Genomic DNA, 16,815 nt, shown 5'->3' on the forward strand with positions numbered 1-16,815 from the left:
AATATTGTGGAATTAGCCTGGCATTCAGCAACATCTGGCTGCAGTTCTAAATAGTTTTCATTGGAGTAAAACAAGAATCATTGCTGAGTCTGGACTTTGTATGAGCTTAACTTTTTTTGAATGCAGTGACTTTTTCAGTATTCCTGTTGCATCAGATTTGAAAAATGGTGTCTGTCTTAAGTGTTGCAACTTCAGAATTGATTTTGGTATCACTGTGATACGTGGTGGTTTGGTTTAGGGTTTTTTTAGGAAAAAAATTGTACACATTTAGAAGCCCTTATTTCCATGTACTTTCTGGTGAGGCTTTCAAACAATTAATTTGGTATACTGAAGAAGAAAGATCCTATCTATAAAGACAGCGCAATAAGCATTGACCTGTATCTCCAAAGTAATCCTTCACAGATACCTGGGTCAGGGAGATAGAAGGGTAGTTGAAGTACTGCTTTTTCTTCTTACAGAATATTTCCCCCCCCCCTATTTCTTTTGAAGTTACTGATGCTCTAAGAGCCCCATTGTCCTCAGAGAGGGAAGCTGTGTCTCACAAGAAATTTAGAACGCTATTTTTTTGGAAGTTTTTGTGAATTAGAAATACGTTAAGTCAGAGACTTTCCCCTACCTTCTACGAGTTTCTTTTACAATCTTCATGTCATTACTGTTGACTAATACCGTAACTCTCAATGACACTTTTTGCACTATTAAGTCTCGGGCATGACTTGACCTCAGAGTTCCTGGAGCCCTTTGAATCCTTGATTTTGATCTTTAAAAGTGCATGTGAAGCAAAAGCTCCCGCTACCTTCTGTAGTCACTGCAGAGATGGCACGTGACTGGGTGAATTGTGGTATTGAGGGCGCTCTCAGCCAGGGCGGTGCCCCCAAATAGGGTGCTGGTGCCTGCTGATCAGGTGTATTGTATTGGAGGGCACTGTGTGCTTTCTGCAAATAGGTAGCTTGAATAGAGACATTTACCCCTTGTTCTGGCCAAGTGAGTTTAAAAATAACTAAAGTTTTAAAGCCGTCCTTTTGCATTGAGTTTGGTGAAGTAAATTGAATGCCTGTGCATGGATATTTTGAAGCATTGCTATTCATTGTGATAACCTTTCACTTCTGAGGTACAGGATGATGCTTTCCCCAGTTCTGTAGGGATGTTTTTCCTCAGCAGACTGGTGCAGCTGTAGTGTGACTTATTCTCAGACATGGCAGCACAGGTCTTGATGTGCCTGGAAATCATGGTAATGTCTGTGATACGTAGTGAGCTTCTGCCTATGTTGTGAACCTGCCTTGACGTTGTCTAGCTTTACCTGGGTTTGCTAATAAGTCTTTTTGTGCTACCAGGTCTTCATGTCTGTGTTTCTTGCTGGTTTATCATTCTTTGCTGATATATTTCAGGGTTTTATCTTTGTGGTTTGGAAGATGATCTTGTGGTGGTCTTGATTAAAAACTGCTTGCCAGTGTATGGATGTGGTGTATGTGGAGTGTTTTAGCTTATGAAAACATTGTTTTGCAAGTCAGCTGAAGCAACTGTACTGACTGACTACTTGCTTAATCATTAGTTATCCTGTAAATGCATTTGTTGGACCGATGTATATCAAGTACAAAATTTTCTTATTTTTGGAGGGAGGTTTTTTCTTGTGGCGTTCTTACAGAGGCTGTTTTTTAGCCAAGTTGAATATAAATGTTTCTGAAAGTTGAATGAGAAGTGGACAGCCAAATTCCTTCATTTGATTTTTGTTGCTTCTTTGGTTCATGGTTATTGCTGTGTCATAAAAAGGAGAGGAAGGTCCCATGATGCAGACTTAAGCATGCCCTCTCCTGAAGCTAGTTTCTAGCCTGTGAATGAGAAAAAGATTTTTTTTCATTCAGGAAGATTAATCTGCTGGGCTTTTTGAGGTTTGTTAGGGCAGCTTGGGCAATCTTCGAGTCTTCAGCTGCACTAGAAGTCGTGTATTTCAAGCATGTTTCTGTGAAACAGGGCAGTGTTTTTCTTAGAGCCCCTTTGATTTCTGTAATGCTTGCTGCTAACAGGCAGCTATTATGGGCAGTGTTAGCCTGGTGGTACTCGTTACATCTCTTGCTTAACAGTACACTGTTGGTGTTTAGCCCTGTATTTCATTTGTGCACCAGAATATGTGGAAAGTTTGTTGCTGGTTTATTCAATTGTCAACCAAAGACCTAAACTTTTGGGACAGTCTTTTAGATTAGCTGAGTCCGATTAAAATTCAGGCTGTCACTGAAGGAGGGTGGGGGATGTGTGAATTGTCTCATTTCATATAAAAGCATGCTAACATGTAAACATTTATGGTATGGGCTGTGTTTTGTATGTATCTTTACAAGCAGTTCCTTATGGTCGTTATTCTTTCAAAGAGAACTTGGCTTGTGAGTTTCGCATTAAATTTATCAGCTAATAACTGCTTTAGCACTTCAATTATGTGGACCCTCTGTGTTATCAACAGTGGAGATAAGTTGGGGCATTTCAAGATGAACACTTAATCAGCTGAATACTACGTCCTCTCAACTTACTGTACAGTGAGCCAAGGTCCCACGGCCCTGCACAGACACAGGACTCAGTTCCCTCTTCGAACTAGTCGTAGTATTGATGCTGCGGAGACCTCATACGCTAACCTTTGTACTAAGTACTATGCAGAGTGTAACCGCTGCAACGGGAATCCTCCTGCAATATGCTTTGAACTGAATTTAGGTTCAAAAAAGATATTTATATGCTGTCACGTGCATATCTTGTTTACAAAGTAAACTGATGCAGTTGATATGGACTTCATAACTTTATGTTCACATGTGATGCCTTTACCAAACTCCTTCTTGGTAGTAGTGAGAAAATGAGTATAATGATTGATTTTTCTAACATGAAAGATCTCGGCACATCATTACCTCTCACTAGTAATAGGATCTGTGATTATTTTAGTATAAGACTGTGCTTTGCCTCTGTCCTACATGACACGCTTTGGCTGTAAAAGATATTGAAAACATTATGAAACTTTTTTGACCAGCCACCTGGTCAAAAAAAGGTTGCAGAGTTTACCTAAAAAAATTACCTGCTGGCTGTTGACGTACTCTGTGTAGCTGTCACTTCCACTGGACATGTGTGTTCTGCAGACTGTTCGCTTTATCACGTGTTGAAACTTACTGCATTGGATCTATCCCTTCTATGCAGGTTAACGTTAGCAGAATACCACGAACAGGAAGAAATCTTCAAACTCCGACTAGGTCATCTTAAAAAGGTAAGAACTAACTGCAGAAAAGACTTTTAGGTAGGTTTTTGATTGTGTTCTATGAACAATAGCATTTCTCTGTGGAGGTCACTACTGTTTGTTTGATAATTGAGACGTTTATGTTGCTTGAAAAGGATGGCCAGGATTTTATAATCATTTTTTCCAAGGCAAAGATGTTCTTTGCCTCAATAAATAAATTTCTGTGTCCTTACGGTTATAAATTCACGCAGGGAGTTCCACTGTTTCGATGTCTCTTATTCTGTCACTATGACTTGCCTAGTGCTGTGCATGTCTAATATGGGGAAAGAAGGAATGGACCAAGGGAAGAAAATTATAAGAACACAACAAAAATTGCAACCATCATTGACTTACCCATTTCTGTGGAACGCTGGGTAATCAGCATTATCAGTAACAGTCCAATAAAATTTCTTGGGCTTTTGGAAACTAGTACTGTTTAGGTAGTTGTAATGCACATTTTTTTTTCAAATACATTGTCTTCAGTAGGAACTGTACCTGCAAGTGAGGTTATGTTTAGATAATCATCAAATCATGGAATGGTTTGGGTTGGAAGGGACCTTTAAAGCTCATCTAGTCCAACCCTCTGCCATGGGCGGGGACAACTTCAGCTAGATCATGTTGCTCAGAGCCCCGTCCAACCTGACCTTGAATGTTTCTAGGGATGGGGCATCTACCACATCTCTGGGCAACCTGTGCCACTGTTTCACCACCCTCAGTGTAAAAAATGTCTTCCTTATATCTAGTCTAAATCTACTTTTTAGTTTGAAACCATTACCCCTTGTCCTGTTGTAACAGGCCCTGCTAAAATGTTTGTCTCCATCTTTCTTATAAGTCCCTTTTAAGTACTGGAAGGTGCTGTAAGGTCTCCCCAGAGCCTTCTCTTCTCCAGGCTGAACAACCCCAACTCTCTCAGCCTGTCTTCATAGGAGAGGTGTTCCAGCCCCCTGAGCATCTTCGTGGCCTCCTCTGGACCTGCTCCAACAGCTCCATGTCCTTCTTGTTCTGGGGACCCCAGAGCTGGATGCAGTATCCCAAGGGGGGTCTAACCAGAGCAGAGTAGAGGGGGAGAATCCCCTCCCTCCAGCTGCTGCCCACACTTCTTTTGATGCAGCCCAGGATATGGTCAGCTGGTGGTTACCTTTAAAGTGATTGCAATAACCTCTAAATACATTTTCTGGGATGCTTCAACAGATGGAGTACTGGAAAAAAATAATAAATAGATGTCTTCTGCCATTTCCTGGTTAGCTCTGATCTCTGCTAAGGCCAAAGAGTTTTCTTTCCTGTACGAAACAAAGAGGAAGCATGCAAATGCATTGCTGGAGTCCCCCTTCTTTTCTCAGGTGGTGCCTGAGCTCTATGCTTAGTTTTTTCCTGTAATCTTGACACAGAAGTTGAATGCAAGGTCTCATTAATGCTACTGTACTCCTTGTTATTTTCAGTGGGAAAGGAAAGTTAATGCACACATGGAATCTGCTGGCACTCTGCCTGTTGTGTTTTATTGACCTGTGAGCAAAGATGAGTGATATGGGCAGGAGCATGCTAAAGGCATGCTTGCTCTACAGCTTCCGCATTGCTAGAATGGATTAATTGCAGGTCCATCTATGCTGGCATGTAGTGCGCCACCCTGGAACAGAGCAATCCATTTGGAAATGGACCATAATGGAAAATGAAGTAATGTTCTGGGATTGTGGCATTGTCTGAAGCCGTGTTTATCCTTCTCCACTTTTGGAAACTGGCTCATTCTTTGTGCCTAAAAATAGAACAAGTTGAGAAGGGAAGGAACAGAGTCACAAGACAAATGGGTAGCTATGTCCCTTGAGTCATATATACCAAATAATACTGCTCAAGGCACACGTTTTAATTGAGGTTTCTAACCCTGTCCACAGCGATGTGAATTCTAGCGTTGTGTTTGAGGGCACGAGAACTTCCAACTCTGTTATAAACAGTCTATCAAAACTTCCACATGGCTCTAAGTTACACTCTGACCTGTTCTTAGCTGACTATGCCCGTCTCTTTAATCTCCCAAACAAGTTACTTACCAATAACTTCTTCACAAGTGGAATTACATTTGTGTTTCTGTAAATCAGGTGGAAATGCTATCTTACCCAATGTTGTGTTTTCCTTTTGGTTTTTCCTTGTGCAGGAAGAAGCAGAGATCCAGGCAGAGTTGGAACGGCTAGAGAGGGTTAGAAATCTACATATCAGGGAATTGAAAAGGATACACAATGAAGATAATTCACAGTAAGCACGTGGGATTCAGGGACAAGAACATGTAACAATTTTTTATTTGTCCCCTTCATAATGGGAAACCCTTAATCTTTTTTAAATTGGTGTTATAACTTAATATGCCACTTGATTGGGGGGGTGGCACAGGAATATAACTTGAAGTTAATGTAAGACAAAGGCTTCCAAGTGCATCAAGGTACCATTATATAGCCTTTTCATCAGTGCAAAGTGATCATATAGCATCAAATCTGTCAGTCGTTAACACAGTTTTAATATTTTTCTATCTTAATATAAAAACGTTGTTTCTAAGTTGTGTCATAGCTGTAACTTATTTTGCAGTAGATTGCATTATTTCTGTCAGTGTTCTTAAACTGTGTCTTTCTCACCAGATTTAAAGACCATCCAACGCTAAATGATAGATATTTGTTGCTACATCTTCTGGGTAGAGGCGGCTTCAGTGAAGTGTATAAGGTAAATTTGAATTGGCAATCAGTGGTGTAATCTGAATCTGCAATGAAATGTTGCAGTAGCAGCATTTTTACACTTGTTTTCTCGATGTTGTGTGTGGTTGTGGAGGGAAGAAGGGAGGACAAAGCACGTGTTGCATCTGGCTTGCATTAGACAGCAGACTTGAGATTTTTAGGTTCTGCCCCTGTCCTCAGAGGTCAGGTTTCCTGCAAATGTGTGTTTCAGGAAAACGTTGCACCAAGTCTGCAAGTTTTGTCAGGACAGAGAAGCAAACTGTTTCTTCAAGTGTTACACACAAATACCTTAAGTCGTTATGTTTTATTGAGTGTGGCATAGCAAGTCTGAATGTCGCTGTAAATAAGAGAAAATAGCTCAAATAATAAAAGCAAAGCCTGCATTTCCTGGGGGTAGAAGGCTTTTTTTGTGGTGTCTTCATTTTACACTCTGAAGTGGCAGACTTGGGGATGTGTGTAGCCTCAGGACTTCCTTGGAACTGAGGATTGCTTGTGTGTCAGCACTCTATCATAGCCAAGACCTGTGATACTTTGGTGCTCGCTTTTTGACTATTATGCTTAGAACCTTTCCAGTTCTAAATATTCCCCATCTGTACTCAGTAGTTTTTAATTCATGTTGAATTTGGCTAGAATGAAAATAACTATGCCAATGCAAATATTGGAAACTTCACGGTGATTCATTATTTTGATGCAGTACAACAACAGGTGTTTAAACTAGGGGGGCTAGACCAGTCAGGTAGTGGGGAAAAAAGAGTGTGAGTTGCATGTAAGTACTCTGAATTGCTCTTTGGAGGCTTTGCTGACAAAGTAGAAAGCCTTGGCTCCACAGATGAAAGTGAGAGGGTATGAATGCTTCATACCTGACCATGCTTAAGAGTTGTAACTATGTTATTGAAACAAAGAAATGCTTAGCCCTTCTTCTCCAGGGTCTTGGCCAACCTATTAAGCATTGAGAGTTAAATATGCAACTTTTGAGATGGACACAGAGTATCCTTGTTTGCTTACAATAGGATTTTGCCCCATCCTATAAATTATTAGCTATTGCTGCTCTCAGACAAAGTAAAAGATTTCTGCATTTCTCCAAGAGCACAGTTCCAGAGGTCCATTCTTTAAAGACTATCTAAATAGCAAGAAACTGGAAGGAAAAAACAGCACAAAATTTACAGTTCTGTCATTGAATTCTCCTGCTTCTAAATAAGCTGAAACGTTATGCTCCAAGATGGAGAGCTGAGCTGCCAATGTGAAACACAGTATTGAAAATACTCTGTATGTTTTGGAGTTTTTTTAACTAAGTGTAGAAAATGAGTTAGGGGGCTTGGGGAAGTAACAGCAGGGTCTTTCCCAGTGTGATTAACTGTCTACATTTTGTTAATTTGACCTTTCCGATCCCATTGTAGCGCTAGTGGTAAAATGTCAGAATGAGTGTGGCATTAGTTAGATCCCATGGGGAAGGTCAGATCAAAGCACAGAATATTCAATTGTTTTCAGAGTTGCTTGGTTTCATTAATGAAACTAATTACATCAAAATGTGGGTTTCCTCTTCGCTCAGTATGTTGTAATGCTCATTTCTCGGGTGGGGATATTGGTTTGTTAGAGCTTGTCTGCATTTGCAGTATTAACTTGAATTTGTGATTCCTACTGATTTTCAGCTCTTCTCTCTGCAGGCATTTGATTTAACAGAACAGAGATACGTAGCTGTGAAAATACACCAGTTAAATAAAAACTGGAGAGATGAGAAGAAAGAAAACTATCACAAGTAAGTAAAGCTGTAAAGCAGATAGCCATGTTTCAAACTCTTCCTGTATTTGGTTATCCAGTGTCTGTGAACAGACTGCCATTTTTTTTTCTGCGTTTTGCCACATTTTAAAATGTGTGCGCGCACACACACACACAGAGTTTTGTATAAGTACTACGGCACAAGGTTTTAAAGCACGAGTAGTGCTCTGGGAAGAAAGTGTTAAAGTGACTTCCCCTCTCTGAACTGTCTAAGCTCTGCTCTTGTGGGAAACAGTAGTTCCTGCCCATATTCCAGGTACACACCTGCACTGTGCTCCCTGAAAGCCTTCCCCTTCCCTCTGTTTCCTGGAATACCTAATCCTTTCACAGATGATCAGGACTATATGTATGTCATGGCCTAGAAGGAGGCTTTCTGGTGTTGGTAACGCTTGCTCCCTAATGCTGTGGATTAGATAAGCTCTGCAGAATGGCAGCCAAGCCTTCTTGACAGAGCTTCAAAGATAAACCTGTGATCTTAATACAGCAACAAGTCACTGGCACAAACTAAGCTGAATTTGAAGCCTGGAAGTTGAGCTGTTGAGCATTGCGGAATTTTTCTAGAACTTGCTGATTTTTGTATTCAGCTATCTTGGATCCCTTAACGATTTATTATGAGGTTATTCTATTTTGGCAAGCAGTACCATTAATCAAGATTAGTTATTTTGTAGTATTGCCAGCATTTGAGATGCACTCAGATTCTGTGGTTCTCAGGAACTGTTCTGCGCAGTTGCTCATTTGCTTGCCTTTTCTTAAGCTGTCTGAATAATGTGCATGGGTTTGATTGAAGTTGGACTGCTGTGTGGTATGTCTGGGTTCGCTATCCGCAGAACTTAGAATTAAGTCACTTGTATGACTAATGCTCAGACTTTCCTATTTTCAGACATGCGTGTAGAGAGTACAGAATTCACAAAGAACTGGATCATCCTCGAATAGTTAAGCTATATGACTACTTTTCACTGGATACTGACTCGTAAGTTACGTTGCTGTGTCCTTTGATTTGGTTTGACCATTCACTACAGGCAAAGTATTTGATGTCTTAAAATTTCCAGGAGAGTCCGGAGAATGTCCACACCAATGTTACATACAGACTGTACTGCAGAGATGTCTGAGCAGTTTCAACACACATTGGTTTTCTAGAGACGCTAGCGCAAATCAGTATGCTGTATTATGTCAGATGTGGTGCTTTACTAGTAAATCCTACTCTCTGGTGGCCTGGGCAAATCCCCCAGCTGATGTAGCTTTCTGCTTCTGGATCTAGCATTTAATGGGGGATCTCTGACCTTTGTACTACTGAGCAGTGAGGACTGTGTTCCTGGTAGCTGATTTTTAGAAAGGGATTAATAGGCTGGAGGACTCTTAATTTAATATATTGACCAGATAGGTGAGTCTTACAGACAAGCAATAACTAAGTGTTCTGGTTTCTGTCAGGTGCCTTAATTACAACAACTACTGTTTTGCCCTCAGGTTTTGTACAGTGTTAGAATACTGTGAGGGAAATGATCTGGACTTCTACCTGAAACAGCACAAGTTAATGTCGGAGAAAGAGGCGCGATCCATTATCATGCAGATTGTGAATGCTTTAAAATACTTAAATGAAATCAAACCTCCCATCATACACTATGACCTTAAACCAGGTATGCTGTGCTGCTAGCTGACGTGCTTAAGGATGCTGACGAAAGGTAATGGGTTATAAGTAACACGGGGAAGTTTACTTTGGTCAGACAGCAAAAAGGAAACAGGACTGTCTGGGAAAACTAACTTGCAACAAGAAAAAAAACTTAAAATGCATAGAACATGCTGTGAAAAGGGTATTGTGTCCCAGAATTGCAACATGAAACAAGGAAGTAACATTCCAGAAAAAGTAGCCTTCTTGTTCAGAACAAGCCCTTGAACCACCAAGTGTCTGTTCGGTTTCTTAATGTCCTGCTTGTATTCTGCTGTTGAGAGCTTCTGTTATTGCTTCACAAAGATTCCGTTAATTACTAGTGTGTTTCATATTCCCAGTCTTCTGGCTTATTCTTGCTGTAATCATCTGCCTGAAAATTTGGTGGCAGAAACTAACTTGGAAGTGTAGGGTTTTTCATATCATGTGGCAGCTCACAAAGCTGAGGACATACAGTCAAGCTGTTTGCTCAGGTCTGCCTTTGAATTCAGCAACATCTGCCATGTCAAAGGTCGTCTCCAAATGTTGCTGCAGATTTCCGTATATTATTGGGCAGAGTCACGAGGGAAAAATGGAAGTGCTGTCTTTTGGAGTGATGCGTATTTGGCTACATAGCTTTTTTTCCTAGTCCGGTAAAATTCAGACGTCTCTTTGGGCAGTTTTCCCTGGCTTGTCTCCCTATACTGGTGGCACTTCATCAGCATTGTGTAACTGGTATGTGTTGTGGTTTATTGCATCAGCATAAGAAGTCTGTGCGGGAGGTGGTGCTGTTGCACTAGTTCTAGTGACCCTGTTTCTTCCTCCAGCTGCGACTGTTGTCATGTTGTTTGAGCATGCTGCAGAGCTCTGCCTGCAGTTGTCTAAATCTGTGATTCATCCACTGCCATCACGCATGATTCTGCTGCTTTATTGTAGGCTTTGAGAAAAACAGTGATGATCTGACTTCTTGATCCTTGATGGATTTGTAAAAGACTCTTGCCTAAGCAGTAATTGTCCTTTTTGAGCTTAGAAAGCCACTGGGGAGCACTGCCAGGAAGGAGAGAGTTTCTAGCTTATTGAGAGGCCAGGGCAAGTCAGGACTTCTGGGCAGAATGAGTCATAACTCTGTGTGTGTACTTCTTTCCTTAATCCTCCTTTTTGACCTGCCCTTCCAATGGGACATTTGGGAGGGGTCAAAACAGCATGGGCATCAAGTTCATTGGGCTAATAGGGCTCAGAATCTGGAGGCACAAGTAATGTCGGGTCATTCCAGGATGGGCAGATTAGTTCTAGCACTTGGCGGGAGCTGAGGTGTCTCTGAAGCTCAGGGTATTGAGTGTTAAAATATAACCCAGGCTGCTGCAGCTCACGGTGTAGATTCCTTGTCCTCTCATGCATAGTGCCAGAGTTCAATGCAATTTTATTCTTGTTTTTTCCTGCTAGATGTATATCCTAAGGGGCTGTTTCCTTCCTCTGTCTAGGTAACATTCTCCTAGTCAATGGTACTGCATGTGGAGAGATAAAAATCACGGATTTTGGACTTTCCAAAATCATGGATGATGACAGCTACAACTCTGTTGATGGCATGGAACTGACATCGCAGGGGGCTGGTACTTACTGGTAAGCATTGCCTTTGGCACTTGCAAGTTACAGATCAGGAACAGTTTATAAACAGCTTTGGATCTATGTCAGCTCTGTATGTGCTAACATTGTCTGTGACAGCTTGAGACATTGGAGGTTTGAGACCCTGGAAATGGCTCTTGCTGTCACACAGCTCCTTTGGAGGCTGGCAGCTTTTTATTTTTCAGCGAGTTAGCATTTATATGTTTGAAAACCATCTCTTATCCAAAGGGCCTGGTAAAAAACTGCATATGCTGCATGCTGCTGAGATAGCGAGCTCTGGAGTGGAGCTTGGCTGCTATTTCACAGTCCATAATGGCACTGTCTAACAGTTTAAGCAAGTAGAAGGAGAATACCGTGCCTATTTGCAAATTCAGGTACATCGGGGAGATGGAAAGAGTATTACACTGAAATGAGGAGGTGAAAATCCATAGTTAGTTCTTACAAAAGATGTAAATCTCACAGTGCTGTCTACAGCCAGAGCTTCGCTTTCAAGTGTCATGTGAAAGATGTTTTCAGTGATACTTTATCCTTAGGGCCAAATGTTGTCACTGCATCACCCATGACTGAGAGCAAGACCTACAGTGAGCGCCACTGAATGTGATTCTTAGATATTACTCAAGCTGCGGACTGTCACTATAGGCAACAGTTGTATAGTAACATTTGTTAAGGCATTCTGTATTGTACAGTTTTGTTCTAAAAATGAAACTAACTGTAGTTTGAGCGAGGCTGAGTGTCTCTAACTAGGGTGTGGCATCTGGGGTTGTATTTCTAGAAATATGTATTTTGGCTGTGTGTTTCTATTGTGGAATTGTTGGCCAGGCCCTTTAAACAACAAATACCAGTTCTGAAGATAAAAGAAAACGGGATTATTTTAGATGCTCTGATGAAAAGAAACTGACTGTACTGACTAGCGCAGATCATGAGTGTCTGGAGAGTCCTTGGGATCACTGATCGTGGAAGGGGTGTATGCATTGGTGATCTTGGCCCAAAGATGCGCAGGAATGAAATTGGGTCCTTCGAGTCCCAAGCCAATATCTGTCCACAGAACCTTGTTCCTTCCTTTCTAAAGAAAAAGATTGAAAGTATTCAGAGGTGCTGCTCATAACTTCTTGTCACTTCCTTCTAATCAGGTATTTACCACCAGAATGTTTTGTGGTTGGGAAAGAACCTCCAAAGATTTCAAATAAAGTTGATGTCTGGTCAGTGGGAGTCATCTTTTATCAATGTCTCTATGGCAGAAAGGTAAGAAGGCATTTAACTCCTTTCCTAGTGGTGATTCCCAAACCTTTTGGGAGGCAGCCCTGGCTTCTACTTCCTTCTCAGGCTTAGAAGGTGCTTCCACCTTGTCTTCAAGGCAGTCCGTGCTAACGAAGTGGGGAGAATTTACTAGGCTGTGTTTTTGCTCTACATGGCACTTCCTTCAAAAGCAATGTTCAGCAGAACATCTTTCCACTGAGCATGTTCCCACTGAGGCCATTATGGGCAGGACAAGTGTATCATTCAGGGCCGGACGCCTGAGGTTCTTGGTCTGGCATTGTTCTGTGATGCTTTCAATGCGCTACATCTTTGTTGAGCCTGATAGTGCTTGTCAGCTGCAAGTGACTTAGGAAAAAAAAAAAAAAAAAAGTAGGTACAAAGGCCCACTCTAGAAGTTTTTAGGATGGCTTTTGGAAGGGAAGAGTCTGGATCAGGAAAAGGTGATTTGTCATGAGAAAAGGTAATTTGTTTTATGACAACAGAAGAAATAGGTCGGAGCAGGAAAAGAATTCCGTCAACTCTTGTTTTCACGAGTCCTTGGTTACCAAGTGTTGTGAAAGCCTGGACTAACAAACACACTGTGTTGCTTAGTGTTGTCACATAAAGGGTGGAACCAACCCATTAAAGATTGAAGTGGGTGAATCTCCTGTCAGCTTAGATAAATGAAGGCCCTCTTCCATGTGCTGAAGCTGACTTACAAGCTCTGGAAGCAGGTGGAAGTCCCTCCTGTCTGAGACGGAGACACCCCAGACACATTCCAGCTTGGTCCCTTCAGTTTAAGCGTGGGAGCGCTGTGTTCTGCTCATCTGTCTGGAATCTGTAGCACCTTCACAACATTCATGGGCTTCTGGCCTGGAAAAATGCTGATGTCAAGTGATGATAAACAGTAGTGTTACGGGTTTTTTTAAGGCCTGTCATCAAACTTTACCAACTGTCTTCCATTTTTTTTTGGTAGCCCTTTGGTCACAACCAGTCACAACAAGATATTCTGCAGGAGAACACAATTCTGAAAGCTACCGAGGTGCAATTCCCTCCAAAGCCAGTAGTCACGCCAGAAGCAAAGGTAAGTCATCTTGCAGCGAGTTTGATCGCACTGTGTGTGTCAGTCAGCCGTTGGCACAGGCAGTTCCTTCTTCTTGATTTCCCTGAAATCAGCAGGAATTCTGTGTTCAGTGCTTGCCTCCTGCAGAGTGGTCAGTGGTTTTGCATTGTAGTTGTCAGGCTGAGGACTGAACAGAATGCAGCGTGTGCTTTCTCTTGATAAAAGATGAGCTTCTGGTGTAGGAGCTGGGCTGTCACTGGGGAAGGAATTTCAGCACTGGGGTTGTCAGACTAGCCCAAAGTTATCTGTCAACGAAAGCTTCCTGTTTCTGTCCGTCTACTGATTCTTGTTTTGCCTTTGGGGTATCTGCAGGCATTTATCAGACGTTGTTTGGCCTACCGAAAGGAGGATCGGATAGATGTTCAGCAGCTGGCCTGTGACCCATACTTGCTGCCTCACATCCGCAAATCTGTATCCACAAGCAGCCCAGCTGGAGCTGCAATTGCATCAACCTCTGGATCATCCAATAACAGCTCTTCAAACTGAGACAGAATAATAGGCAAAAAACTGCTTGAGAAACCGGCAAAAAGACTTTCAGAAATAGCTTTGGAATAGAGGAATCCACAAGGGTCTCAAGGAACCTGTACCAGGTGCTTTTTTTTTCTCTTGCTTTTTTCCATCCATAGAGCATGACAACATCAACTCTCATCAAGAAAATCTGCGGCATCTAGGCCAAGCCATGTGGATAGGAGATGGCTTGAGGTTTATCTAGTAAATGACCACAAAAGGGTAGCTGCTCTGAGCAAGGAGGGGAAACTCAAGAAAATACAAAAAGACGTGGTTCCATGTACTGTGAACTTCTGAACATGCAGTCTTGGGGAATCCAGGACGCTGTGTGTGCTTCATATGAAGAATGTGGACGTTGGAAAAAGACTGGGCTAGTCCAGTGTTGATATTTAAACATTGTTCTTTTTCTTTTAATAAAGTTTAGGTAACATCTCCGGAAAAGCTCGAAGCACCAAGGTTCAGCTGGGGATGGTATATGACTCTTTGCCCTTTGGAGGGGAAAAAAGTTGATCCTGCCTGTTCATGGCACTAGAGTTAGTGTTTTACCCCTAATTAATTTCAGTTTTTTAAAAATAACAATTTTTTGGAAGAAAACAGTTTTCTGATCTCAAAGTGAAACCCGTATTAGCAGGTTCATGGCAGTGTCCATTCTGCAGATGGTACAGCTTTCTGCTCCCTTGAGGTGGCCTCGTATGAATAATTCACCTTCTCAGGAGGGCGGTGAAGCCCATAGGAGAACAGGCCTACGTAGATCTCGTGTGATCAGAGTGGATCACAGTTCAGACTGCCACAAGGTTTTCAGCTGCTGCTTCATAGCTCTCACAACGGTTGCACCTTTTTAATTTATTTGAAGTGCTGTTCTTTTTGAAAACACACTCTGACACGTTCACGACGTGCTCTCTGCTCTCCTGAGCATGATATCTGTTGACTGTTGAAAAGACAGGCAGTGAATGGGAAAGAATTGGAGTACAACTCAGTTGATTGCAGGTGTGATCTGTGCTCATGCAGTACTGTACATATCTTGTTCATGTTATAAAAATCCAAAGCTGAAGACTTGTCTGCTCTTCTCAGTTAGGTGACTTGGCAGCAAAGCTTCCTGTCTCCCTTAACACTTTCCTTTTAAAACTTGCTGGCTTTCCTAACTTGCTGCGATTGCTGCATCCGATTTCAAATGAGAGGGAATGAGATAATGTTCTAGAAGGGAGCAAACACCTTTATTATTATTTTTGTCTCCCTTCTGTAATCTGCCTGGAGGGGTCTTACACCTTCAGCTGGAGCCTGCTGGCTGTGAAACACAAGCCTCTTGTCCCCACTCTGCCCCCTTTTCCCCCCCTACATTGAAGGAAAACTGAAAACACACACAGAAAGCACAGCACTTGAACATGTGGCAGCCAGGTTGGAGTGCTCCTAACATGTGGCAGGAGTTCATAGCCAGAAATATTTAAAGATGCAGTGTTCAAGGACAGGGTTTGTCTCAGGAGGGAGCTGAGTGGTGCACTACTGCAATTCTGGGTGTTGTTTAAAAAACAAATTGCCCTGTGCACTCTTCCTAACCCAATGCCCAGACCACCATGGTGTGGACTATCCTCTCTGCAGCACCTCCAGGATTGTACCCACAGCTCCGGCAGCATGTGGGCTGTTTGGGGTGCTCGGTATGCGAATGGCATTCTCATGGCAAGCGATGTTCTCAGTCGTGCACTTTTGGAGAGAACTACCACTTGTCTGCCTTATTGTAAGCCATCGTTTGCAAGTATTATGCTTAAACCTGATCAGGAACTTGTGGTTAACTGAAAAATGGAGGAGTCTGTTGAAATTAAGCAATGGACCGGAAAGTGGAGAACTGTGCTGCTTTGATTTTTTTATTACTATTTTTGTAGTGACTCTTGGGCTTTTAATTGGATGTATTCATTTGCAGCTGCATTAAGGTGGTCTCTAAACTGTAGTGTTTTAAACAAAGAAGAGAAATACTGCATCTTTAAATCCTCAGCCATAATTTCTTAGCCCTTTCCATCCCTGCTGCTCTATTCCAGAAGTTAACTGTTTAGCAAGCAGCACTTTGACACATCTATTCAGCCTCTGTCAGGCGAAATCAGGGTTGATACTTCATACCGTTTGCTGAAACTGATGATTTGGTGTCTGTCCACATTGGGGAGAATTCTAAAAGGGTTTTTTTCTATCCCAGTCCCATTGTTTCTTGGACATACAGTGTGTGCTATCTCTGTGGGTGTGATTAGTTTTGTGTCAGGTGCATTTATTCCTGCTGTGCAACACCCATCCAGGGGCCTGGGGACAGCGTTGGCCTTTCCTGGGGCTGATAGCACTGAAGAACCCTGGTAGAATTCTGGCTGCAACACCTTCCTTGTTAATATGGGTTTCACTTCCAGTAACAGACCCTATTGCCACACTGTTCATTTACTTAAAAGTGTATGAAGAATTTGTAACTTAAACCAGGCCAGACTGTTTTGGCTCTACCCAACAGATGAGACATGGATATTAAAATAAGTTTTAAGAAACTGATTTGATTGGCTCTTACTGTTTTGCTCTTGGTAGCAGTGGCACGAGCTCTCTTGCAGTGGCTGCAGGGAGGTGACACGGGACAAGATGAGGAAGAATGGAGGAAGGTTGCATTCAACAGCTCAGAGCGGTGAGGTCTCCGCATTGGAGTGGGGAATCCCTCCCCATGCAGGCTATTGCTGAAAATTAGCAAGGCTTGCCTAATTATTGGCATTGATCTTGTGCTGGAATATCGAGACAGACATCCAAGGTGGGTTTGTCCTTCATTTCCGATAGAATAGCAGCTGCCTTAAGAAGCTATGTATGTTCAAGCCACAAAACCCACCTTTTTTGTGTCTGTTGATGAAAATTTGTGTTGCGCTCCCCTGCCCTGGCTGGTTGATGCCACTGGCTGCTCCCCAGCCTGTGGACACCCGAGGCTCTGGTCTCAGTCACGCAGGATAAC

The 16,815-nt window shown here is 42.2% G+C and overlaps 1 protein-coding gene across 9 annotated transcripts in view; it reads left to right on the forward strand.

Moving 5' to 3' along the window:
* TLK2 (tousled like kinase 2) overlaps positions 1 to 16,373 on the forward strand; it is a 43,651-nt gene extending 27,278 nt beyond the window's left edge. For all 9 annotated transcript variants that reach the window (XM_054801455.1, XM_054801461.1, XM_054801462.1 and 6 more), the window contains 10 exons: positions 3,166 to 3,232; positions 5,385 to 5,482; positions 5,857 to 5,938; positions 7,614 to 7,705; positions 8,606 to 8,695; positions 9,190 to 9,359; positions 10,849 to 10,987; positions 12,121 to 12,232; positions 13,203 to 13,310; positions 13,662 to 16,373. In XM_054801455.1, the coding sequence (XP_054657430.1) occupies positions 3,166 to 3,232; positions 5,385 to 5,482; positions 5,857 to 5,938; positions 7,614 to 7,705; positions 8,606 to 8,695; positions 9,190 to 9,359; positions 10,849 to 10,987; positions 12,121 to 12,232; positions 13,203 to 13,310; positions 13,662 to 13,835 (1,132 nt within the window). In that variant the 3' untranslated portion in view covers positions 13,836 to 16,373. The remainder of the gene's footprint in view (positions 1 to 3,165; positions 3,233 to 5,384; positions 5,483 to 5,856; positions 5,939 to 7,613; positions 7,706 to 8,605; positions 8,696 to 9,189; positions 9,360 to 10,848; positions 10,988 to 12,120; positions 12,233 to 13,202; positions 13,311 to 13,661) is intronic.
* The last annotated feature ends 442 nt before the right edge of the window (positions 16,374 to 16,815 follow it).

The sequence above is a fragment of the Grus americana genome, chromosome 22, assembly GCF_028858705.1.
Source record: "Grus americana isolate bGruAme1 chromosome 22, bGruAme1.mat, whole genome shotgun sequence".
NCBI lineage: Eukaryota > Metazoa > Chordata > Aves > Gruiformes > Gruidae > Grus > Grus americana.